Consider the following 25577-nt stretch of genomic DNA (forward strand, 5'->3'; position numbering starts at 1 on the left):
TCTGCCTTTTCTATAACAGAATACAACCAGAATGGTAAATACGTTTCATGTCTGGACTGTAGCTCAACATCACCTTTTTGAGATTCACCCACGCTCTTATGTGTATCATTAGTTCCTTTTTATTGTGAAGCAGCATCCCAATGAATGCATATGTATCATAAATTGTTTACTCTCTTATTGATGAACACTTGGGATATTTCCATTTTGGAGCTATTATGAGTATTAATTATTCTTGTGCATGTCATTTTGTGGTCGTGTTCTCATTTCTCTACCTAGGAGTGGAACTGCTGGGTCACAGTAAAGGCATATGTTTAACTTTGCCCCATATCTTTCCACCACTCAGTACTGTCATTCTTTAATTTTATCTGTTCTAGTGGACGTGAAGTGGTATCTCACTGTGGTTTTAATTTGTATTTAACTGACGACTATGATGCTAAAGAATAATGATGTTTATAATGTTCAAGTGTTTTCTCTACTCTAAGAAATTAAACCTTTTCAGAACAAAGCCAAAATAATGCTACAAAACTTAAGACTAAAGAAACAGCCTACCACAATGATATACAGGGGCTTTTGATGGTACTTGATTTTAATAACTTACGTGATTATTAACAAGGGATGGCTAAATAAGTCATGGTATGAACATCATACAGTCACTATTTCTGATGAACATTTAAGTACACACTCATGCTGCAGTGTTAAGTGAAGAAAAAAGATAAAACCCTCATAACCATTCAATTTGAGAAAAGTTATTTTATACATTTAGGAAAAAGTCTAGAAAAAATTCCTCAAATATTACCACTGGTGAGATTTAATTTCTTCATTATATTTTGCTGTAATTTCAAAATTTTCTATAAGGGCGTGTTATTTATAGACATGGAGGTTATATTTTCAAAAGACACATATCTATAATCAAAGCATTTAAGTGGCTTCTACATGGTACAGGCTAAGAAGTATAGTACAAATGCCAAAACATTGATTTCTTTTGGGACAATCATATAGTTTACAAGAGCAAAAAGACACAATCTACAAAATTAGGTAGTCCTAAAAAAATCTATACTATAAACACATGCTAAAGTAGTAAGACAGATTTCTTAGTTACTAACAAAAATATTGTAACTCAAGGCAATATTAAATCACTATAACATAAAATTCTCAGAGGAAAGACTGCAGGAAAGAGATTTTATGTACAAAAAAGAAAACCAACAAAGCAAATTTTACCTCATTTCCAAAGGCAATGCACTTGGGTGACTGGTTTATATAATCCAAAACAAAGGAGAGCTCCTTAGCTTCTATTTCCTGACTTGATGATTTTGGTAGTTTCACTGAAACCAGCTGAAATACATCTAGCCAAAGGCAGCTATATTAATATAAAGCTTCTCTAGAGAAAGTGAAGATGTGCATTTGTTCATATAAAACTGTTAATTAGTACTCCAAAGTTAATTTGATGCTAAGATCATAATTCTAGGCTATCTGAACAAGTTGTGCTCTTCATCTGAATATACAAGTTTTAACTGGAGGGCTATTTCCACAACTCATACACACACACACACACACACACACACACACACACACGCTTCATATATGTAGAAATAGAAAACAACTGGTTTTACTGGTGCATACTGCTTTCCAAAGTACTGAAACGAAAAAAACGAAACAAAAAAACCCCAAAGTACTGAGATGAGCTTTAAGATGGAGATGGAATATGATACATTGGTGAACTGAGCAGCCAAAAGCAACAAACCATCTGAGAGCTTTCAGAAATGCTATGGGCTCGCCACACATTCATAGAATAAATCTCCTTTTCTGTAGAACTGGCATGCTCTTCTCTTTGCATTCCATTTAAAAAATTTCTCCTTAAGGGAAAACAGCTATATTTCACTATGCTATTTCCTTATCCTCCTAGACTTTATAATACACTGTAATACACTGATCTACCATTTTTTGTTTTCCAGCCTGCTTATTATATACTCTGAACTCAATTCTTCTAGCCTTTTCAGTCATCTCAAACTTTACATGCCTAAATTCTGAACTCTTATTTTCCTTTCTGAACTTAGTCTTCCCCCACTGCCCACTGGAGGAAATGGCACCACAATTTACCTAGTTGCTCAGACTTAATCCTTGAGTCACCTTTGACTTCTCTCTCATGCCCCACATCAAACCAGCAGCAAACTCTGCTGGCTCTATCTTCAAAAGACATCCAAGATTCAATAAATTCTCACCACCTCTGCCGCTACCACCTAGCCTAAAGCCATGATCCTGCTTCACATCCTAAGTGTTAGGAATAGTGATCTCTTAACAGCTCTTCCTACGCCCACCCTTGGACCTCTTCAGTCTCTTCTCAACACAGAAGTCAGTGTTCTATTACTACTAAGTCAGATCATGTCCCTCATTTGCTCAAAAACCTTCAATGGTTTTTTGTCTATTCAGAGTAAAAGTCAGAGTCCTTCTAATCGCGTACAATGCTCTACATTATCCATTCTACTTAGGCTCACTCCAATCCATCCTCCCTGCTATTCCTCAAACACGTCAGGAATGCTCTAGAATATGCTTCTCCAACACAGCTGCACAGGGTATTCTTCTTTCTCCCAGGACCTCCCCGATCACTTATTTAATATGTATTCTTCCAGTGTTGCCTATTCCCGTCCCCTGCCTTATTTTTCTCTAGAACACCTGTCATCTTATTGTATTATATGACTGATCTAGTAAGCTTAATGTCTGTTTAGTTCTCTGCAACCAGAACAGTATTTGGTACATGGTAAATGTTTAATTAGCTGGTGAATACATTAATTACAGTCAAGAAATGACACCATATAACGTGTAAATAAAAGGTTCATTTGTTTTTAAACCAGAGAAGCATACTTCAATATGATTTATACAAATTTCTAACAGACACTCTGGTTTTGGACTGTGGAGCAAAGATGAAACAAATAAAGGATATGTTAATATATATTTTGAGATGCCAGTCACAGGGAATCTTTTTTAGCCTTATTCACATTTTTATATAGTAACTAGATTTTCACAGGCTGAGTGCCCACGATGTGCCGAGTACTGAAGAATAACACTAGATTCCACCATGAACAGAATTCCGATTACATTACAGCATTTGAAGTTTCCAGTTAACTCCAAAAGGCTAATGACTTTAGATCTGAGTGAGACTTACTTTAGATCTACAGTTTTCTATACTGGCTTGCACATTAGACTCAACTGCGGGAATACTTAAATAAACAGACAGGCCCCACCACAGAGAATCTGACATTTTAAGTTCCTTGGAGTGACTGTAATGTGTAGTCAGTGTTAAGAATCACTTGTCCTACTGATATGGATAAAAACTTTCATTACTGTTATTGGCAACTACCCCTCCAACTGATGAATCATGCAGTGTGTATGGGGAGTGGCTACCAAACTAGAGTGATGAGCAGAACCACCTGGGGAGACACAAAAAATGCAGATTCCTAGACCAAATCTCAGACCTAGTGAATCAATTGTCAGTCAGGGAGTTTAGAAACATGAATTTTTAGTAAGCATTTAGACAGACATTAAGAATGCACAGGGCTTCCCTGGTGGTGCAGTGGTTAAGAATCCACCTGCTGATGCAGGGGATATGGGTTTGAGCCCTGGTCCAGGAAGATCCCACATGCTGCAGAGCAACTAAGCCCATGCGCCACAACTACTGAGCTGGCGCTCTAGAGCCTGTGAGCCACAACTACTGAGCCTGCGTGCCACAACTACTGAAGTCCGTGCGCCTAGAGCCCATGCACCAAAAAGTAGCCCCTGCTCGCCGCAACCAGAGAAAGCCTGTGCACAGCAACAAAGACCCAACACAGCCAAACATTAAAAAAAAAAAAAAGGACCCAATGCAGCCAAAAAGAAATAAATTTACAAAAAATAAAAAACTCCCTAAAAAAAAAAAAAAAAGAATTCACATTTTTATATACAGAACAGAACCTAAATATTGAAAAGTGCTACTTTAAAATAGTCATCTGGTAAGGCAACTTAATTATTTTAAGAAATACACTGCCATTTCCAAAACATTTTTTGGAATGTCCCTTAGAGATGGTTTATGGGCCACATCAGAAATCTAAACTTACAGCTTTTATTCTTTCATGTCACTTTTTTTTTTTTTTTTGCCGTACGCGGGCCTCTCATTGCTGTGGCCTCTCCCGTTGCGGAGCACAGGCTCCGGACGCGCAGGCCCAGCGGCCACGGCTCACGGGCCCAGCTGCTCTGGGGCATGTGGGATCCTTCCGGACCGGGGCATGAACCCGCGTCCCCTGCACTGGCAGGCGGACTCTCAACCACTGCGCCACCAGGGAAGCCCTCATGTCACATTTTTGATAGATAAAAATATTACTCATTAACAGAGTTGGCACCAAACGACTTTTAGCTAAAAAAGATTTGGCTTCACAGTTTTAACTATTCTCAACTTACTTAAAAGTCCATGATATAACAATCTGTAAATCTGTTTTAGCAAAACAAACAACAAAACTCCCCGAATTCCAAACAAAAAAACCACTACCAGAACCCCCAACAAAAACCAAGCCAACGCCCCCCCGGCTCCCCCCTCAAAGGATTCACTTAGCATATGAGCTGTGAGCCAATCTAGCTGACTGCCCAGTAACCAGTTTAAAGCTGGCCTGTACTTTGAATTCTGAATACAACTCTATTTTAAGGAGGACAACACAGGGGGGACTGGCATTCTTGAAGTCTGAGATTAGAAAAATTCTTTGGATATATCCTTCATGTCAATGTTAAATGTATTAAATTTACTGCTAAAGAACAATTAGTTGTAACCACTGAAGATATTCTAGAAATCCTTAAATGCTCTGAAACATGGCAGTTTCAATGGAATAATGTTCCAATGATAATGAAAATATAATAATAATTTAGCCACACTATTAGTTCCTAATCACCTGTTTTCTATACCATTTCCTCCAGATTCAAGATCAACGAATGGGTGTTCAGTGATGGGTAAAGTAATAGTGATGCTTCAGAATGACAGATTTAAGGTCAGTAGGAAGACACATATAGCTCAAAACAGCTTTAAAATTGGAGTTAGCTGTCCACTATCACAGCCATTTATTAAGTAATCATTCTCTCATCAATATTTCAGAAATAATACAAAGCCTCCCCAAAATGAATGCAATAGTGATGAAACCAATTTAAAAGCCAACCCCAAAAACTTAACTTCACACTAAAACCAAAATGTTAAATTTGAGACACTGTAAAACGTAAAGAGCCGCTCAATGCTATCTATAAATGTATAAAAAACTTAATTATACTATACCTGGTTTTTCTTTATTTATTATAACAAAGACAGAATCCTCAGCACAGTCAAGAGTAAAAAGGGCATGAAGTTTACATCCAACTATGAAAGTCTGAAAGATAAAAAGCACCATATTGTTCATTCTGTGTACCCCCCTAAGTTCCATAACAGGCAGGATTTTTTTTTTATCCATTTTGCCCACTGCTATATTGCGAACATCAGAAGAAAACCCGGCCTACGGAGACACTCAATACATATCTGTTGAATAACCTTTTAAGTTAATACATATAGAAAATCTACCTGTTTCTTATCAATGGTTTCACAGTATTCTATTGAATGACTATCAAATTTTAACTGACCTCAAGATTATATTCAATTTTTTTTTTCTACCATGAACAATGTTTTAAGAACTACATATACCTGCCATTATTTCAACAAGAGATTCCTAAAGGTGAAATTGCTGGAGCAAAAGGTATTTATTCAGTTTCATTCTCATTGACTGTGTACAAAAATGTCTATTTCTCTACACTTTATCGCTATATTTTTTTCAATCTGCAATTTGGATAAAGTGACAGGGAAAAATCCTGTGTTATCTATTAATTTACATTTAATTATTAACAAGGTTAAGCATCTTTTCATGTTTATTGGCTATTTGTTATTTCTCTTCTGTGTATTACATATTCTTACTTTATACCAACTTTTTTCCCATTGGGTCATTAGTTTTTCCTTATTGGTTTTTGGTAATTTTTTGTATATTAGGGATAATAGCTCTTGTAAATATTTTCTTTCAGTTTCATTGCTCATTTTTTGGTTAAAAAGGTTTAAAATGTTATATAGTCAAATTTATCGTTTCTTTTATGGTGAGTGAATTTTATGATTTGTTTAGGAAGGCTATCTAAAAGGTTGGGCCTTAAGGAAGTATTCAATAAATAATATGTCTGTCATTAAATTATGTTGCCATTCCTCTTCACATAATGAAAATGAAGCTCAATCCACGTACCTTTATCAAAATGCCATCTGTATAGTCCCACAGTTTAATCGTGCTGTCAAAGGAACACGAATATAGCTAGAAGGGTAAAAATAGTACAAAACTGATTAAAAAAAGAACTACATGAAGATATCAAGTAACTTAACTGCTGATACAGAAGGCATTGCCTGTTCATTAATTCATTATCAGCTTTAAAGAGGTGAAATCTGAATAAAAAAAAAAAGAGGTGAAATCATTTATTTATATTGTTTTTGCAAAATAAAAAATCTTATCACAGCTCTTTGTAGAAAGCAGACCTATCAATTTCAAGTTTTAATTAAAATAAAGAAAAAAGTCAACCCTCTGTCTTCAAGAGGGAGATGGTGAGGTATTGAGTTATGAAAAGCACTTGAGAGCTTGTTGCTATTTTCCCAGAGCCCAGTCCTTTATCAGCAGAACAGCTTTTATATTACATTGGTATCAAAGGAGTGTCTCTCAAATGATCTGAGAATGTCCTTTTTAAAAAGAAAAGTTTCCAACCCATCATGGACCAATATTTTTGTAAAATACCACTTAAGTTATTATGTACTTGGATGCTGTGGCAATGTCAAAGTGCCCTAAAGTTTTAGACACTCAATTTCTATACTTATCTCATTGCACACCTGTAACCAACGGTTTGTGGCACTGGTCTGTGGGCCACACGTTGGTACCAACAGAATGCCTTTGTAGCATGTTTTTATTTTTGTCCCACAAGGCTGAATTTTACTAAAGTCACACTGGAGTTTTTCGTTGCTGTTACTGTGAAAACACTTTACTTAAAATTCTGAGTTTTTTGAAAGAAAGATGGTAGAGTAGGAGGACGTGGAATTCACCTCCCACCACGAACACATCAAAAATACATCTACATGTGGAACAATTCTCACTGAAAACTAACTGGAAACTGTCAGAAAGAGTCCTATACAACCAAGGCTGTAAGAAAGATCCACATGGAATGAGGTAGGCAGGGAAAAGAAGCAATCAGGTTGGGACCTGTTCCACTGGGAAGGAACACAGAGGACAAAGGAGATTACATGGGCAGAGATCTGCCCTGCGGACTGAGTGAGCAGTTTGAGTCACATACTGGGTGCTCCAGTCCTAGGGTCTGACACAGGGAAGAGAAGTTCCCTTGGCTGAAGTGCTGCTGGGACTAACAGTAGGGCAGTGGGAAGCCTGTATTCCACTCAAGAGGAGAGCACACATGTGGGTTTGCTCCTGAGGAAGAGGGTAGATTGAAGACTGCCTTAGTGGCTGCCTGGTTTCCTGTGTCCGCTCCAGTATACGCTCCAGCCCTGCTTACTTCATGACACAACTCCACATTGGAGAGAGGCCTGCCGTGACTGGGGAGAGAGCTTGGCTGCGGAACACAGAAGCAACCTAGCACCTCCACCTCTAGCCCCACCTCTAACCAAGGTCACAGCTGCCAGCACACCCCGAGGAAAGATGTGACTTGTAGTTCATGTCAAAGCCAGCTCTCTTACCAAAGGCACTGAGCACATGCAGACTGCACGGGGATGCTCCCACATAAGGATACCCCTTCAAGACTGGGATAATTAACCAGTTCACCTAAATTCATAGATACAGAGAAAGTTAAGCAAAATGAGAAGACAGAGGAACTGGTCTCAAAAGAAAGAGCGAAAGAAAACCCCTGAAAAAATTAATGAAACAGAAATAATCTACCAGATAAAGAATTCAAGTCATTAGTAATAAGAATGCTAACTGAATTAGGGAAAAGAATAGATGAACACAGTGAGAATTTAAACAAGGAACTAGAGGGAAAAACACACAAAAACACCCACTCAGAACTGAAGAATACAATAACTGGAATGAAAAACACACTAGAAGGAATTAACAGCAGACTAAGTGATTCAGAATGCACAAGTAATCTGGAAGAGAGAATAATGGAAATCACCCAAACAGAAGAACAAAAAGAGTAAAGAAAGAAGGAAAGAAGGAAAGAAAGAAAAAGAAAGCAAGAACAGCTCAGAGATCTCTGGGATAACATCAAGAGTACCAACATTCACAACATAGGGCACATTATAGGGGTCCCAGAAGGAGAAGAGAGAGAGAATGGGGTCTAAAATGTATTTGATGAAATTATGGCTGAAAATGTCCCAATCCTGAAGAAGGAAACAGATATCCAGGTATAGAAGCACAGAGGGTCCCAAACAAGATGAACCCAAACAGAAAACCCTAAAGTCTCCACTGAAAAACTATTAGAACTAATAAGTGAATTCAGTAACGTTGCAGGATACAAGATTAATATACAGAAATCTGTTGCTTTTCTATACACTAATAATGAACTACCAGAAACAGAAGAAAAAACAATCCCATTTAAAATCACATCAAAAAGAATAAAATATCTACAAATAAACTTAACCAAGGAAGTGTAAGATCTATACTCTGAAAACTATAAAATACTGAGAAGAAAACCGAAGATGATACAATGAAATGGAAAGATACCCCATGTTCCTGGATTGGAAGAATTAATATTGTTAAAATGTCCAAACTACTCAAAGCAATCTACAGATTTAATGCAATCCCTATCAAAATACCCATGACATTTTCAACAGAACTGGGACAAATAATCTCAAAATTTGTATGGAACCACAAAAGACCCCAAATTATGAAAGCAATCTTGAGAAAAAAGAACAACGCTGGAGATATCATGCTCCCTTACTTCAGACTATACTACAAAGCTATAGTAATCAAAACAGGATTATACTGGCACAAAAACACAACACAGATCAATGGAACAGAATAGAGAGCCCAGAAATAAATCCACATACTTATGGACAATTAATATACAACAAAGGAGGCAAGACAGTCATAGGAGAAAAGACAGTCTCTTCCATAAGTGGTGCTGGAAAACCTGGACAGCTACATATATAAGATTGAGATTAGAACATTTCCTCACACCATATACAAAAATAAACTCAAAATGGATTAAAGATATAAATGTCAGACTGAAAACCATAAAACTCCTAGAAGAGATGACAGGCAGAACACCCTTTGACGTCAATTGTAGCAATACATATTTTTTGATCTGTCTCCTAAGGCAAAAGAAATAAAAGCAAAAATAAACATATGGGACCTAATTAAACTTAAAAGCTGTGTACAGCTAGGAAACCACAGACAAAACAGAAAGACAACATACTGAATGGAAGAAAATATTTGCAAATGCTATGACTGATAAGGGATTAATTTCTAAAATACATAAACAATCCATACAACTCGACATCAGAAAGATAAACAACCTAAAGAAAAAAAAAGATAAACAACCTGATTAAAAAATAGGCAGGAGAACTGAACATTTTTCCAAAGAAGATATACAGACGGCTAACAGGAACATGAAAAGATGCTCAACATCGCTATTAGAGAAATGCAAATCAAAATCACAATTAGATATCACCTCACACCTGTCAGAAGGGTTATCATCAAAAAGCCTACAAATAACAAATGTTGGTGAAGATGTGGTGAAAAGGGAACCCTTGTACACTGCTGGTGCACCCACTACTGCAAAAAAGTATGGAGGTTCCTCAAAAAACTAAAAACAGAACTACAATGTGATCCAGCAATTCAACTCCTGTGTATATACCTGAAAAAATAAAAATAGTAATTTGAAAAGATACATGTACCTCAATGTTCACAGTAGCATTATTTACAATAGCCAAGACATGTAAGCAACCTAAGTGTCCACCAACAAATGAAGGGATAAAGAAGATGTGATGTGATATATACACTCAGCCATAAAAAAGAATAAAACTCTGTCATTTGCAACAATATGGATGGACCTAGGAGTATTATGCTTAGTGAAATAAGACAAAGGGAAAGACAAACAAATACTGCATCTTATCACTTATATGTGGAATCTAAAAAATAAAACAAATGAATATATATAACAAAACAGAAACAGACTCACAGATACTGAAAACAAACTAGTGGATACCAGTGGGGAGAGAAAAGGGGGAGAGGTAAGATAGGGGTACAGGATTAAGAGATACAAACTACTACATATAAAATAGATAAGCAACACGGATATATTGTATAGTGCATGTAAATATAGCCATTATTTTGTAATAACTTTAAATGGAGTTTAATCTCCACTACTGAAGAATCACCATACTGTACACCTGAAACTAATATAATATTGTGAATCAACTCTACTTCAATTTAAAAAAAGTGGCAATTTTAAGATTTCTTCCAGGGAGGACATGGAATCACAGAATTGAAATAAAAAATGATGGAGTAAGAAAATATCTATTCAAGCAAAAGAATTATATTAGGTAAAAAATATACACCAGCATTATTACATATAACATGAATCATGAACACAGATCAGTAAAATACAACAAGGCAAACAGAATCACTATAAGACAATGGTTATACACAAATACTGTGAGTTCAGAGTCCACAGAATCTCTGGCACCCACCCCTTCACCTCAACCAAGCCTGTTGTTAAACCTGGTAATACAGACTCCACAAATTCCAATTTTAATTTTCTTTTCTGCTACAAAAAACATTCAAATGGTACACATAACCATAACCTCTTTTCTCAAGTCCTCAGAGGACAGCAAGGACAAAATGTGTGCTTGAACCCTGCAGAAGAGCTACTTAACTATGATTTTCAAGAGTAGCTCATTTAATTTTAGAAAGAAAAGATCAGTGTTAGTGTTACTTTATGCCCTACTTCTTTTATGACAACACAGTGAATGGCAATGCAAATCCATTCTTAAATTAAGCAGTAACTGTCAAGTTCGCTGAGACTAATCCAGAAAAGGGGAACTTGATCAAAAACCAGAGCAAGTTTTTTTTTTTTTTTTTGCGGTACGCAGGCCTCTCACTGTTGTGGCCTCTCCCGTTGCGGAGCACAGGCTCCGGACGCGCAGGCCCAGTGGCCATGGCTCGTGGGCCCAGCCGCTCCGTGGCATGTGGGATCTTTCCAGACCGGGGCACAAACCCGTGTCCCCTGCATCGGCAGGCGGACTCTCAACTACTGCGCCACCAGGGAAGCCCTAGAGCAAGTATTTTTGAGATTACTCTCTAGCAGCTTTGCTGACACTTAAGAACAAATTAAAACGACCATTTTATTGTTGATTTATGAAAAGCAAGGGCTGTTTTGTGGGGAGGGTGGGAAGGTCCAGGCTCCACTAGATCCCCAAGTTTGTTCTGAAATTAACTGGTTGATCCACTGACTGAAGAATCCCTTCTTCTTGTCTAGATACTGGCCCTAAGATTCGGTGACATCTGCATTAACACTAAAGAGCCTCGTCTGTAAAGAAATATATCTACAAAATCAGTACCTCAAAGATGCATTCCAGAAACCAAAGAGTTCAGAGGTCAAATAAATTTGAGAAACACCCAAGACAATATACCCCTTCCGGATATTCACCATGCATATAAAGGACTTGAGAAGACCTATAATCAAGAAATTCATTTAACTGTGCCAAATCCTGAATTTCAGAAACTATACAAACAAGAACTCCTTCTTTCAAGTAACACCTATTAGCATCCTGTGAACAAATGATTCACAGAATACACCATGAACAATGTAGTTCTAGGCTGTGACCCTATTTTAATAATTAAAAATAAGTGAAAACTATACTAAATCAGAAAATCAAAATAGGTATTTCCCTGATCATCACCTAGAAAGCTTCTCAGCCAAATTCAATTCAAAATTTTCTTGCAACAATAAAGCCGATATTAAAATATTTGACTGTAAATTAACACCTGTAGATGGTTCTTGGGGTTGAGCTGGATTCCAGTCACCAGATTTCTGTGCCCTTGCAATATATGTACACATTCTTCTGTAGCTGTGCTATAAACTTTAATAAAGTCTCCAGAGACACAGAAGACATACCTGGAAATAAGAGAGAAAAATAAGATTCACATACTGTATAGACAGCATAATCTTTTTATTGTCCATGAAAAACAAAACAAAAACCAAAGCTATAACATGCAACAGAGATTTCTTTCAAAATAATAGTTTAAGAACTGTATATTCAAATTGTGCTGCTTAAGCCTATGGGGACATCTGAGGTCGTTTAGTTCACGAATTCTGAAAGTAGATCAATGATGCCAAAGTCATACCTCTGACCTGTTCCAGGGGCAGAGGCTGTATGGAATCATCCTGCAAAAACAGCCAACCTAACCAAGCTGCCTGTTCACTAATGGATGCAGACACTGTGCTACGCCTTCACTATCAGCTATTATTCTGCGGTGGTTCTACTAACAGCAGCGTCTTCCCCTGTCCTCCAACTCTCCATCATTCATTGCACAGACACCAGCCTACAAATACGAAGTCAAATATTCTCTCTAGTCAGTGAGGTCTCTTAGATAGCAAAGTACAAAAACTTTATGACAGTTCTTTTTCTTACTCCCGAAAAGCTGACTTTGCTTTTCTGGATTTGTGGCTTTCTTCCATATATCAGAAGCTACTAAATTATTAACTGTGGTTAAACTGGGGTAATATTTGTTTAACTTTTTTCATAATAGATATAACCATAAGACAAAGCTCAGAACTGCAAATCTTCTAGCATCAAATAAAAAATGTTTGCACTGTGCCTATTACATCTGACAGCGTATGTGTCTAACATGGTGCTTTCTCATATACCATAGAATGTACAAACCACAGAATCCTTAGGCTGGACCTCTTCTCTGTGCTCCCAAAGTACCCAAGGCATGATTTGATCTGGGTACTTTCAAACTATGTTGAAATGTCTCATTTATGTAAATATCCATCTCCCTTATCTGGCCATATGCTTCTATAGGGCAGAGGCCCTATTTATCTTTGATTTTCAATGTCCAATCCAGTTTGTCAAACAGAATATGCCTGATCTTCAAAGGTTTTTTTTTTTTTTTTTTGCGGTACATGGGCTTCTCACTGTTGTGGCCTCTCCCGTTGCGGAGCACAGGCTCCGGACGCGCAGGCTCAGCGGCCATGGCTCACAGGCCCAGCCGTTCCACGGCATGTGGGATCCTCCCCGACCGGGGCACGAACCCGTGTCCCCCGCATCGGCAGGTGGACCCTCAACCACTGCGCCAGCAGGGAAGCCCTCTTCAAAGGTTTTATAAACTATTTAGATAAAATGAACCAGTAAAAAAATTATTACAAAATAATCATAAGGGTAAATCTTCTAATGCTGACTGGGGTTGCTACTACCCTATTTTATCATTTTCAAGACACTTGATTTTCACATGTTCACCTATCTAAAATCGGGATGCATCTTTTAAGTGCTGTAACCAGGGGCCATCGTTGTGTTCAACTGTTTATAAGATCAACAAAGTACAAGCAACAAAGCAACCGAGGTACATGGATTCCCCTTTGGTTGGACCCTCCTCTCCATTCCCATGAGTACCCTAGTTCTTGCCATCTCCTGTCTGGACCACTCTTAAGGGCTTCCTACAGTCTCCAGGTGTGGCCCCTTGATTCAACCTTTCATACTCATACCAGACTAATTTTACAAACTTGAGCATATTACTTCCTTAAATAAAGATAAAATTAAATGAAACTCCTTCAGTGTTTTCTCACTGCCTTCAGGATATGATCCAAATTCCTATGTTTGACTCCAGTCTGACTGGAAATACTTTTTCACTTGAACAGTAGGTTAAGTGGTTCAAAACTCCAACGACCCCCTCGCTCTCCCCTGCTCCCCATTAGCATCAAGTCCTTTAGGCAGTGTTTCCTGGAGATGTTGGTGGGTGAGGGGGCACTGCTGTTTGCCAAGAAAACTTCCCCTAATTGATTCTGATATTCTTCCCCAGTGGAAAGCAATTCCCTCTCTCCTTGCTCCTCAGCAGGGAATAATGACTTTAACTGTTTGAATGCAAACCTCTAGAGAAAACACACTCCACACTTGCACATTCTGCTATCTACTGAGAACGCTTTCTTTCTGACTACTTCTTTAAGATTCAGCTCAGGGGTCTTTCCACCGGAAGCCTTCCCTCATCTTATTCCAGATCAGCACCAGTCCTAACATGCTCCTGCAAGGTGCGGGGCTTAACTCTATCCCAGCACTTTCTGCACGGTGTTATGAGAGAACTTCCCCTCCTTGAGGGGAGGAACTGTGTGTTTACTTACTTCAAATAATAACAGAAACAGGGTGTTGTAGAAAAGGAGGCATTTTTAAAAAGTCAAACACAGATGGGTTCGAATGCCAGCTTTACTATGTACAAGGCTGAATGATGTTGAAGAATTTACCTAACCTTTCTAAACCTCGCTGTTCTCCACTCGCAGGGTTATTATTATAAGGATTAAATGAAACAATGCATGCAAGTGCAAGCTTGGCATATACAGCAAACACTCAATAAACGGTTCTGTAAAATGAGGATAACAATACCTACACCATGCAGACAGGGATGCATGTAAAGCACCACCACAATGCCTGTCACACAGGACTCAAATCATCTTTGTTGATCAAGTGGTGAAGTAAGCAATTAGGGATGTTTTCAAGCAGGAATCAGGATTTAAATGAGCTTCTGAAGGATGCATGATTTAAGGGCTGGTAAAGAAAAAGAAGAGCAACAAAAAACAGTAGGGAAATAACAACATGGTACCTATGAGAGACAGGGAATGTACCTATGTAAGTAGCAAAGTGTGCACAATGGGCACTAGCAGGAAACACAGCCCCATAAGCAGAGTTGAGCTAGATCAGGGAAGGCCCTGAAAGTCAGACATAAGAGCTATAGTTAAGGAAGGCAACAGAAACCTGTTACAGGGTTCTGAGCAAGACTAGGAATAAGTTACAGTATCGTAACAGCGGCAGTATCCAGAACGATCTGCAGGGGAAAATACCTAGAGTCAGGGACATCGATTCTGTGATAATTTAGAAATGTAAAAGGCAAGAATGACTCATTGTTTTAGTTTTCTATACCCTAGTAACCTACTGCTATGATACACAGCACCATATAACTGTGAGAGGCAATAGGGTGTGATGCAAACAGTGCCGGACTGCGAGTAATACTTGATAGGGGGATGCCAGGTCCTTTCATGTACACCTCACCTCCCTGCTTGCCTCTCATAATAACGCACTCAAGTAGGCAGAGTAGAGTTTTGTCCTAGTTAGAAGAGGACCTAGTGACCAATAGAAAGCTGTTAAAATTCCACGATTCTGTTGTTTCATTTACTATTTCAGCTTTTTTGATAAGCTCCTTGAGGTAAAATACAAAATTATTTTATTCCCCTTTGTATAAGTTAGCCAACCCTTGTGGCAGCTTTTAGATAATATTCAAGTCCTTGGTGAATTCATTATAACCCTGTTAATTTGCCAGAAAACTGGTTTAATTATTAGCTTCTATATATATGAAAAAAATGTATCTCTAAATCTCGACCAAGTTCCCGTCCTGAATTTCTGCCTAAACACCTGCTACACCCACCTGGTCGTTTTAAAGGTACTTTAAACTCAACAGGCACATGTGAACCCTACATCTTCTCCTCGTTAATCCTAATTGCTAAATCACTCCAAAACTCTGTCTTTTCTCTTCATCTTCATTATTATCTTAATTCTGGCCAAAATCATTTCTTGCTTGGATGCCTGCATTAGTCTTCTAATACCTGGTCTATAATGTTCTAGACTCTTCTCCCACCACTTACCTTCAGCCTATGCTGCAAGTATACTGACCTTCTTATGCACATGACACCCATCCCCCGCCCCAATTTCTAGTTGCTCACTTTGCCTGGTTGCCCTCCTCCCAGTATCACCGAAGGGGCAAACTCCTGTTAGTTTTGCAAGATCCTACTGCTGAAGGGAAACTTTCACTGTGTAACTCCTCCTTCGGTGCCATCACTGCACCTTGAATATGCTAGCCTAGCCACCTCTCGTCTCTCCACCACATACTGTATAGTTTTATAGAGTTCTCAGATTAATATTATTGAGGAAACACAATCATGTGTCCCGCCCTCCCCTCCCCACCAACACCTTATCTGCAGAATTAAAAAATACACTCTCTTTGGACCAAACAACCAAGAACTGACTCTATGTTCCCTTTAGAACCTCGTTTCCCACTAGCTCTCTTCATATACCATTCCTACAAGCTAACTGTACCACAGTCCTCATGCTTATACTGTGCCCCCTATCTGGAATGCCTTCCATCCATATCTCCTAGTCAAAATACCATCCATCTATCTATGTCTAGCCTAAACATCACTTCCTCATCAACCTTCTCCATCCTTCCAGTTTGAAGTACTCTTGTTTCTTATGGGATCCCAAACTGCCACTGTATGAAACATCTGTTACTGCTTATCTTCTTTTCCTCACTACACTGAAAGCTCTTGAAGGTAGGATCAATCCTGGAATTATCTTAGTTTTTGTCATCGCAGCTTGCTATAAATACATAGCTAATAAATACTTAAAAATGAATTGTAGGACGAATCAATTTTCACTAATCAAGTGAAATACAATGGATCCCAGTATAATGAATGAGATATACAAACAGTACACTGGATATAAGTCCAAAGTGGCAGAACTTTAGCAATCTTTTGAAGCCTCAGTTTCTTTCTCTGATTCACAAGGTTAAGTATCAAAGAAGCCCTCTTTATTGTAAAGACGAAGGATTTTTTTTTTGCCTCTAAGGCAGTTGATGAACGCTCCTTCAAGTCATGCATGCATTCAATAACTATCTGCCATACACCCACAGCAAGACATTGCGGGGCATACAAACTTTCATAAGATACTACCTCTACTTTTCTAAGATAGAAAGGGTTTTTACTAAGTGTCTCTCTATCCCTGAGTGACTTGAAAACGTTTTTTTACATTGTGTCACTTCTAGATGATGTTGACAATAGAGCAATGATGGAGACAGCTGACGTATATTGAGCCATTAAGTGCTAGGCATTGTTTGACTTGCTCTATTTGTATTGTATTAAGGCATTTAATCCTCTTAACACTACGAGATAGATTACTAAATATTATTCCCCTTTCATAGATGAGACAACTGAGGCAGAGATTAAGAACCTTGCGAAGGGCACACAATGGATGAACTGGGTTTAGTTAAGGTTTCCAGCTACCCTGAGCTCCTGAGGAAGGGGGCCAGGGCTTACACGTGTTTTTATCCCACACAGAATCTAATGGCAGTTTTTACGCAGAGCTCCAAAAAAGGTTGCCAAAATGCCTTTTTAGGGGGTAGAGAAGTGTGGAGAAATCAGAATCTTTAATCATACAGTAATTCCAAGTCACGATTCGGTCCGAAAAGGGGATACTCCTCGTGGTCTTGCAAGAGCAGTGGCGTACAAATCCGTGCCCGGACCATTTTCCCAGCCGCCCCAACGCCGAGCCGATTCTAGATACGTGGGTCCGCCCGGGGGCCCCTCAATCTACCTGCAGGTCCGGGGACGGGGAAAGCGCGCACCAGCCTGAGGTGCTACGGAACTAAGGGGTTCTGAGTCCTCTTACAGCACACGGGGACCAGCTCCCTCCCGCTGGCCCTGCAGTCTCCCGCACGCGCGACCCTTCCCCGAGCCCAGAACCGCCTGCTGGTTTGTCCAGACGCGCCCGACAGTTCTTTCTCTCCATCCCCCGGGGACTCACGCCCCTCAGCTGGGCCTGCAACGCGTGGTGGCCTCTTACTTAGAATCTGCAGAGAACACCGCTCTCCTGAAGTTCAACTCGCTGCCGCCACAACGAACCACGCGGAGACTCTCCTCCTCCACCATCTTCGCGCAAGCGCAAGGACTCGCTGGCGCCGGCCCCGCCCCGAGCTGCCCCGACGCAAGCCGGTTGATAGGGCGTTTTCCCCAGCCCACAGACCCCATCCTCGCAGGGCTCCTCTAGGCCTCCGTCTCTATGGTAGTTCTCAATGGTAAGACCCAGCGCCTGAGCGGCCATCTTTGGTTTGGGCAACGTCAAATTAGGACATGTGAAAAAAGGAAAGAGCGAAACATAGAATGCATTTATATTAGATCCCTCTAAACTTTTATTTAGAAAAGATAAATTTCTCTCCGGACTTGTTAATCTGACTCTAAAGTTTCTTACGCCGGAAGGGAAAGGTGGCCCGAAGTGTGTCAGATGACCGCCAGTCCTTTCCCATATCCCGCCAGGCTTCACCTTTCTCTTAACTTTGATTCAGGAGCTGCGAGATGACGCCAGCGTTTTGCGCCAACAGCATTCCTGGTCGCGCAATTGAGTTCTTGGTTGGGAAGGTAGCGTTCTGTTTTTACACAGCTGTTAGCTCCTCTCGTTGGCTGTCACTTTGTTCTGTTCCTCTGAGCAGAGCATACGTTCCTACAGAATCTTCACAGCTCCAAGAGGTTTGCTTTTTCCTTTGGACACCTGGCTCTTACTCCGGGATTCTGGTTTCTATTTCTCTCCCTGGTTCATTGGACCTTCTTGGCCGGTCTGACATTGCACTCTACCCTGGCCAAGTTCCAGGGCCGCTGCTCCCTGGTTTGCTACTGTTTTGTGCGTGTTGCCGTGGTTTTAGCTTCCGTAATTAGTCGACCGAAGTCCTGAACTCTGAGAAAGTTTATGTCTCCATCTCCATTCCTTTTTATAAGCTTATGTGTGTCATTTTCGTGGCCCCTGTATATTAGCGGGTGCTTATCTTCCTCCCTCCCTTCCTCCCTTCCTTCCTTCCTTCCACCAATCCCCTCTGCGCTGGCTCTGTAACACTCCTAAGGGTAAAGAGCCAGTGACAGGTTAACTTTAACAAGAACAGGAGATCTGCCTTGCTTGTGTAGAAAATTACCACATCCCTTCAGTGTTTCTGGGGGCAAATAATTATTGAGAGCCTTCTATATGTGAGACACAATGCAAGACAGACGTGACTGCTGCCCTGTTACCTTCTATGGGAGAGAGACGTTTAACAAACGAGATGATCAGAGATTGTGTGCCGAAGAAAATAAAACAGTAATATAAGAGAGAATAGTTTTCTCTGAGGAGGTTTAGGCTTAACCTGATGAATATATATTTGTTAAGGTCGTGTAGGTTAAAAGATGATATTTTAACAATTCAATGTTAATACAAATTTGATATAAAATAATTCAATGCAGAAATAGAATGGTCTCGGTAGATCCTATACCCTATGAGTATCTCTCCACCATTAAAAGTTTGGTGTATATGCTTCCTGATATTTTTCTAGGCATACATACACCTTAACATTATTCTGCAGTGCAATGCAAGGCACCATGTATTCTTTTTTCCCCTCTCTATATGCTTTCACTGCAGTGTATACATATTTTTAATCTCCTTTTTGATAACTGCATAGTATTTCATAGAGTAAATGTGCCATAATTGATTAAGTCATACTCTCAAAGGTGGACATTTAGTCATTTCCATTTTTTAAAAAGTGGCACATAGTGCTACAGGACACATAAATTTGTGACAGTGTTGCTGTAGGAGAGATTCCTAGAATAGGTATTGTGGGGTTAAAGGATATTTGCATTTTTTATTGTTTTATTTTTTGTGGTACACGGGCCTCTCACTGTTGTGGCCTCTCCCGTTGCGGAGCACAGGCTCCGGACGCGCAGGCTCAGCGGCCATGGCTCACAGGCCCAGCCGCTCCGCGGCATGTGGGGTCTTCCCGGACCGGGACATGAACCCGTGTCCCCCGCATCGGCAGGTGGACTCTCAACCACTGCGCCACCAGGGAAGCCCTGCATTTTTTATTTTGAGAGTATGTTTTGTGGAATAGAGATATGTGTTACTGGGAAAACCAAGAGGAATGACTAATGGCAGCCAAAAAAAGGGAACTATTTAAAATTTTGGGAAAATCCATAAGAGGAGGGAGTATTATAAGAGAGTATGATTTCTTAAGAAGAAATCAGGAGGGAAAAGGACTGATGAAATGGTGTAAGGCAAATGAAGTTGCCTATACATACTGCATCAATGAACAACGATTGAAAGGTAGCAAGGGTGGGGAGTTCACTGTTTAAAATTAAGAGTGTAATGTGGAGTCACTTTTTCAAGAATTGTTAAGTATGATGAGTTCTTCTTAAGTCTAATATTTCTTTTCATATACTGGCATTCATATATCATACAACAGTCTTTGTTGATTGGCCTGCAAACACTAAAATAAAAGCAAAATTTTCTAAAGTGTTTGGAGGACTGGAAAGAAGTAATAGAATACTGAGGGTGATAGAGGTGGCTAGATACTCTCTGTACATGGTTTCAGATACTTCCCTAAGCGTTTTGTAGAAGAGAGCAAGGGAAGTTTGGTTCATTTATTGAGTTGAGCATCTTTGACAGGTCTTCGGTTTTCTTCACCTCTCCTCTTTTCTTTCTGCGTCCTCACCAGAATCATCTTTAAAAGTCTCTTCATGAAAGTACTGACTTTTCATAGCACACACTTTAAAACTTTTCCAGCCTCTACCTTTATCCAGTTCCAAGGCTGCTTCCATATTTTTAGGTATTTGTTAGTTACAGCAGCACTCCTTTCTTGGGACCAAAGTCTGTTAGTCACGGTTCTCCAGAAAAACATAACCAATAGAATTTATTTATTTGTTTGTTTATTAAAAGGAATTGGTGCACTCAATTATGGAGGCTGAAAAGTCCTACAATGTGCAGTCTACAAGTTGGACACCCTGGAAAGCCTGTGGTGTAATTCAGTCTGAGTCTGACGGCCTGAGAACCAGGGGAGCTGATGGTGTAAATCCAGTCTAAGTACAGGAGAAGAATGACGTACCAGCTGAGCAGTCAGGTAGAGAAGCAACGAATTCTCTATTCCTCTTCCTTTTGTTCTACTTAGGCTATTAATGGGCCCTGAATGATGCCCACCCACACTGGGGAGAGCAATTTGCTTTACTGGGTCCTTATTGAGTCCACAGATTCCAATGCTAATCTCATCTGAAAATACCTTTACAGACAAACCTAGAAATAATGGTTAGCCAAATATCTGGGCACCCTGTGACCCGTTAAGTTGACACATAAAATTAACTATCACACTGGGCAACTACTAATCTGTTCTCTGTCCCTGTAGTTTGCCTTTTCCAGAAAGTTGTATAAATGGTATTATGTAGTATGTAACCTTTTGAATCTAGCTTCTTTCACTTAGCGTAATGTATTTGAAATTCATGTTGTATAGATCATTGGTTTTCTCGTTTTTATTGCTGGGTGGTATTCTATTATATGAATATTCTGCAATTTGTTTTTTGTTGAAGGATGTTTAGTTTTTTCCCCCAGTTTTGGAACTTATGAATAATACTGTTTAAACAGTAATTTGTAGGGTTTTGTGGGAACATAAGTTTTCATTGCTCTAGGATAAATACCAATAAGTGGGATTGCTGGGTCAAATAATATGTTTAAATTTTTAAGAGACTGCCAGACTGTTTTTCCAGTTTTGTACCATTTTGCATTCTAATCAGTAAATTTTGAAAGTTTTAGTTGCGTCACATCCTTGTCAGCACTTGGTGTTGTCAGTATTTTTAATTTTACCCACTGTAATAAGTTTATAGTGGGATTTCATTGTTTTAATTTTTATTTCACTAATGATTAACAGTGTTGGGCATCTTTTCATGTGTTCATTTCCTATCTGTATATCTTCTTTGGTGCAATGTCTTCAAATATTTTATCCATTGTTTTCTTGGTTGGTTGTTTTCTTATTGTTGAGTTGGAGATTTCTTTATATATTTTGGACACAATTCCTTTGTCAGATATGTGAATTATAAATATTTTCTCCTAGATTGTGGCTTGTCTTTTCATTCTTCTAATAGTGTTTTTCACAGAACTGAAGTCTTAAATTTTGATGAAGTACAGTTATCACTTTTTTTCTTTTATGGATCATGCTTTTGTTATTGTATCTGAAAACACTTTATGTATTCCAAGTTTATGAAAATATTCTCCTATGTTTTATATGAAGAGTTTTATACAGTTGACTCTTGAACAACACAGGTTTGAACTGTGGGTCCACTTATATGCAGATGTTTTTCAATAAACATGTTGGAAAATTTTTTTGGAGGTTTGTGACAATTTGAAAAAACTCACAGATGCACTGAATTGCCTAAAAATATCGAAAAAATTAAGAGAAAGTTAGGTATGTCAGGAATGCATAAAACGTATGTAGATATACATTTAATAAAAATATATGTTAACTGATTATTTTGTTATTGGTAAGGCTTCTGGTCAATGGTGAGCTAGGAAGGGAGAAGGAGGGTGTTCGTGAAGACTGGAAACATGGATAGTATTATTTTGTTTTGTACACATTGAGGGTGTAATATAATTGGGAAGTAACACTGCAAAAGAGAACTTACGGTTTTCTTTGGTGGTCATTTTTTTCTCAGATTATTAAAATGATATCTCGAAAATTAAAAATTGTTATTGAACTTTCAGATTTCAATCTGAGAACCTAGGCAATAAGGCATAGCTTCATAAAGCTAAAAAAAGTTCCACAATTTAATGACAACTGTGCAAAATAAGCCATTAAGTAGACTCGCAAGTCCTACCAACATAAAAATCAACTCATACAAAACAATATACTTTTAAAGTACCTGGCCTTAATAAATATTTTATGCTAGTTATATCCCCAAGGATATTCTAGCTATTCATACCAACCTTTTACTAAATTCTCCTTAATATATATAAAGCTGTCGTTAACTTTAGCTACACATAGGAACCACCTGGTATGCTTTAGAAAATAATGAAACCTGGTCCGGTCCTATCTTCAGAAATTCTGACGTAATTGGTCTGCAATGTAACCTGGACATCAGTTTTTGTTTTTTTTTTTAAATTGTGGTGAAAAACACATAACAAATTTTTTTATTAGTGACATTTAGTACATTCACAATGTTGTGCAACCACCACGCTATCTAGTTCCAGGACATTTTCATCACCCCAAAGGAAATCGTTTACCATTAAGTATTTACTTCTCCCCCCATCCCCACAATTATTAGTGTATAGATATAAAACTGATCTTTGTGTGTTGATCTTGTATCCTGCAACTTTGCTGAATTCATTTACTAGCTCTAATAGTTTTCTGTTTTGTATTCTTTAGGGTTTTTTATATGTCAGATCATGTCAGCTGTGAATAGATACTTTTTTTCCAATTTGGATGCCTTTTATTTCTTTCTTTTCTTTCTTTTTTTTTTTTTTTTTTTTGCCTAATTGATCTGGGTAGAACTTCCAGTACAATGGTGAATAGCAGTGGTAAAAGCAGGCATACTCGTCTTATTCCTGATCTTGGGAGGAGAGTGTTCAATCTTTCACTGTTAAGTATGATGTTAGCTGTGAATTTTTCATATGTCCCCTTTATCATGTTGAGGAAATTCCCTTCTCTTCCTAGTTTTCTGAGTGTTTTAATCGTGAAAGGATGTTGTATTTTGTCAAGTGACTTTTCTGTGTCAGTTGAGATGGTTGTATGGGATATTTCATGTTGGCTGGACTGCAGTCATCTGAAGGCTTGACTTGACTGGACATCCAAAATGGCGCACTTATGGTCAGAAGTCGATGCTGACTGTTTGCTGCAAGCTTACTTGGGGTTATCAACCAGGGCACCGAAACCTGGCGTCTCTGACATAGCAGCCTTAGGGTAGTTGGAATTTTTTTTTTTTTTTTTTTTTTTTTTTTTTGCGGTACGCGGGCCTCTCACTGTTGTGGCCTCTCCCGTTGCGGAGCACAGGCTCCGGACGCGCAGGCTCAGCGACCATGGCTCACGGGCCCAGCCGCTCCGCGGCATGTGGGATCTTCCCAGACCGGGGCACGAACCCGTGTCCCATGCATCGGCAGGCGGACGCTCAACCACTGCGCCACCAGGGAAGCCCAGGGTGGTTGGAATTTTTACGTGGTGGCTGACATTCCTCAGAGAGTGTCTTGTGGTCTAGTGTCAAAAGTCATATAGGGTCCCTTCTGGTTTATCACAGTAGTCACAATTCTGGTCTAGCTTGTATGGAACTTGGAAATCATTACTCTCACACTCACAACAAGAAAAAAGAAAGAAAAAAACAACTGAAAATTAACAATTCTTAAGTCCGTCAAATAATTGAGGTCACAAGGAAAAGCACTGCCCCTGCTCCCCAAACTGGAGACAGGCAGATAGAATCACAGCATATCAGAGCAGATGCCCAAGTGCAGAGTGCCATTGCTGGAGCAGTACTTGGGAAGGAAAACTTAAGCTATAATTGACAAATTATTGGAGGCTCAGTGTGGACAACTTTGATAGTTAAAAATTCCAAGGGGGCCTAGCTGCATGAGTGTCCCCACACTTTCATATGTTTTATCTCCAGGAACCCTGCCAGGTTCTCACAGTGTAGATGGGAAGATATTTACCAAGGATGAACCTACATTGCCACATCATAATCACGCAAGCTCCTAGCTTACCTGAGGGTTCACTCTTAGTGTTGTACATTCTATGGGCTTGAACAAACATATAATGACAAATATCCAGCATTATAATATCATACAGAATATTTTCACTGCCCTAAAAATCCTCTGTGCTCTGCCTATTCATCTTTCCTCTTCAACTCCCACTCCTAGAAACCACTGATTTTCTTATTGTCTCCATCCCTAGTTTTGTCTTTTCTAGGATGTTATATAGTTGCAATCATACAATATGTAGCCTTTTCAGATTGGCTTCTTTCACTTAGTGATATTCATGTAAGTTTCCTTCATATCTTTTCATAGCATGATAGCTCATTTCTTTTTAGTGCTGAATAATAATATTCCATTATCTGGATATACCACAGTTTATTTATTCACTTAGTGATATTCGTGTAAGTTTCCTTCATGTCTTTTCATAGCATGATAGCTCATTTCTTTTTAGTACTGAATAATAATATTCCATTATCTGGATATACCACAGTTTATTTATTCATTCACTTGATGAGGATGTGACATCTTGTTTGCATTGAAGTTTTGGCAGTTACGAATAAAGCTGCTATTACATCCATGTATAGGTTTCTGTGTAGATGTTAAGTTTTCAGCTGCTTTGGGTAAATACCAGGGAGTGCTATTACTGGATTGTATGGTAAGAGTATGTTTAATTTTGTAAGAAACCTCCAAATTGTTTCGAAAGGGGCTGTACTAATTTGCAACCCTACCAGCAATGTATGAGAATTCCTGTGGCTCCACATCCTTGCCAGAATTTTTTGTTGTCAGTGTTCTAGATTTTGGCCATTCTGATAGGTGTGTAATTTTATCTTTTTAATAACACATTTTGCTTCCTAATTCAACAAACATTGAATAGTTACTATAAGACAACGTCCTGGTTCCTGGGGATATAAAGATGAGTTAAGACATGGTACATGGTACATCAGAGAGGATCTTATATTGAGGAATATGGACACAAAAGTGATCATTATGTTATGGTGAAATCAAGTGCAAATTGATTAGGTATATACATGGTGATGTGGGTTTACAGAAGGCCCCCTAACCTGGCCTGAAGGAGGTG

At 39.0% G+C, this 25577-nt stretch overlaps 1 protein-coding gene across 1 annotated transcript in view; it reads right to left on the reverse strand.

The window, feature by feature from the left end:
* Window positions 1-18071, reverse strand: part of WDR75 (WD repeat domain 75) — a 44525-nt gene extending 26454 nt beyond the window's left edge. Inside the window, exons 1-5 of the mRNA XM_060016452.2 lie at window positions 17831-18071; window positions 11997-12126; window positions 6264-6329; window positions 5285-5375; window positions 1219-1343 (exon numbers count right to left, since the gene is read on the reverse strand). Of these exons, the coding sequence (XP_059872435.1) occupies window positions 1219-1343; window positions 5285-5375; window positions 6264-6329; window positions 11997-12126; window positions 17831-18015 (597 nt within the window). The 5' untranslated portion in view covers window positions 18016-18071. The remainder of the gene's footprint in view (window positions 1-1218; window positions 1344-5284; window positions 5376-6263; window positions 6330-11996; window positions 12127-17830) is intronic.
* Window positions 18072-25577: the final 7506 nt, after the last annotated feature.

This window comes from Delphinus delphis, chromosome 7 (genome assembly GCF_949987515.2).
Source record: "Delphinus delphis chromosome 7, mDelDel1.2, whole genome shotgun sequence".
Classification (NCBI taxonomy): domain Eukaryota; kingdom Metazoa; phylum Chordata; class Mammalia; order Artiodactyla; family Delphinidae; genus Delphinus; species Delphinus delphis.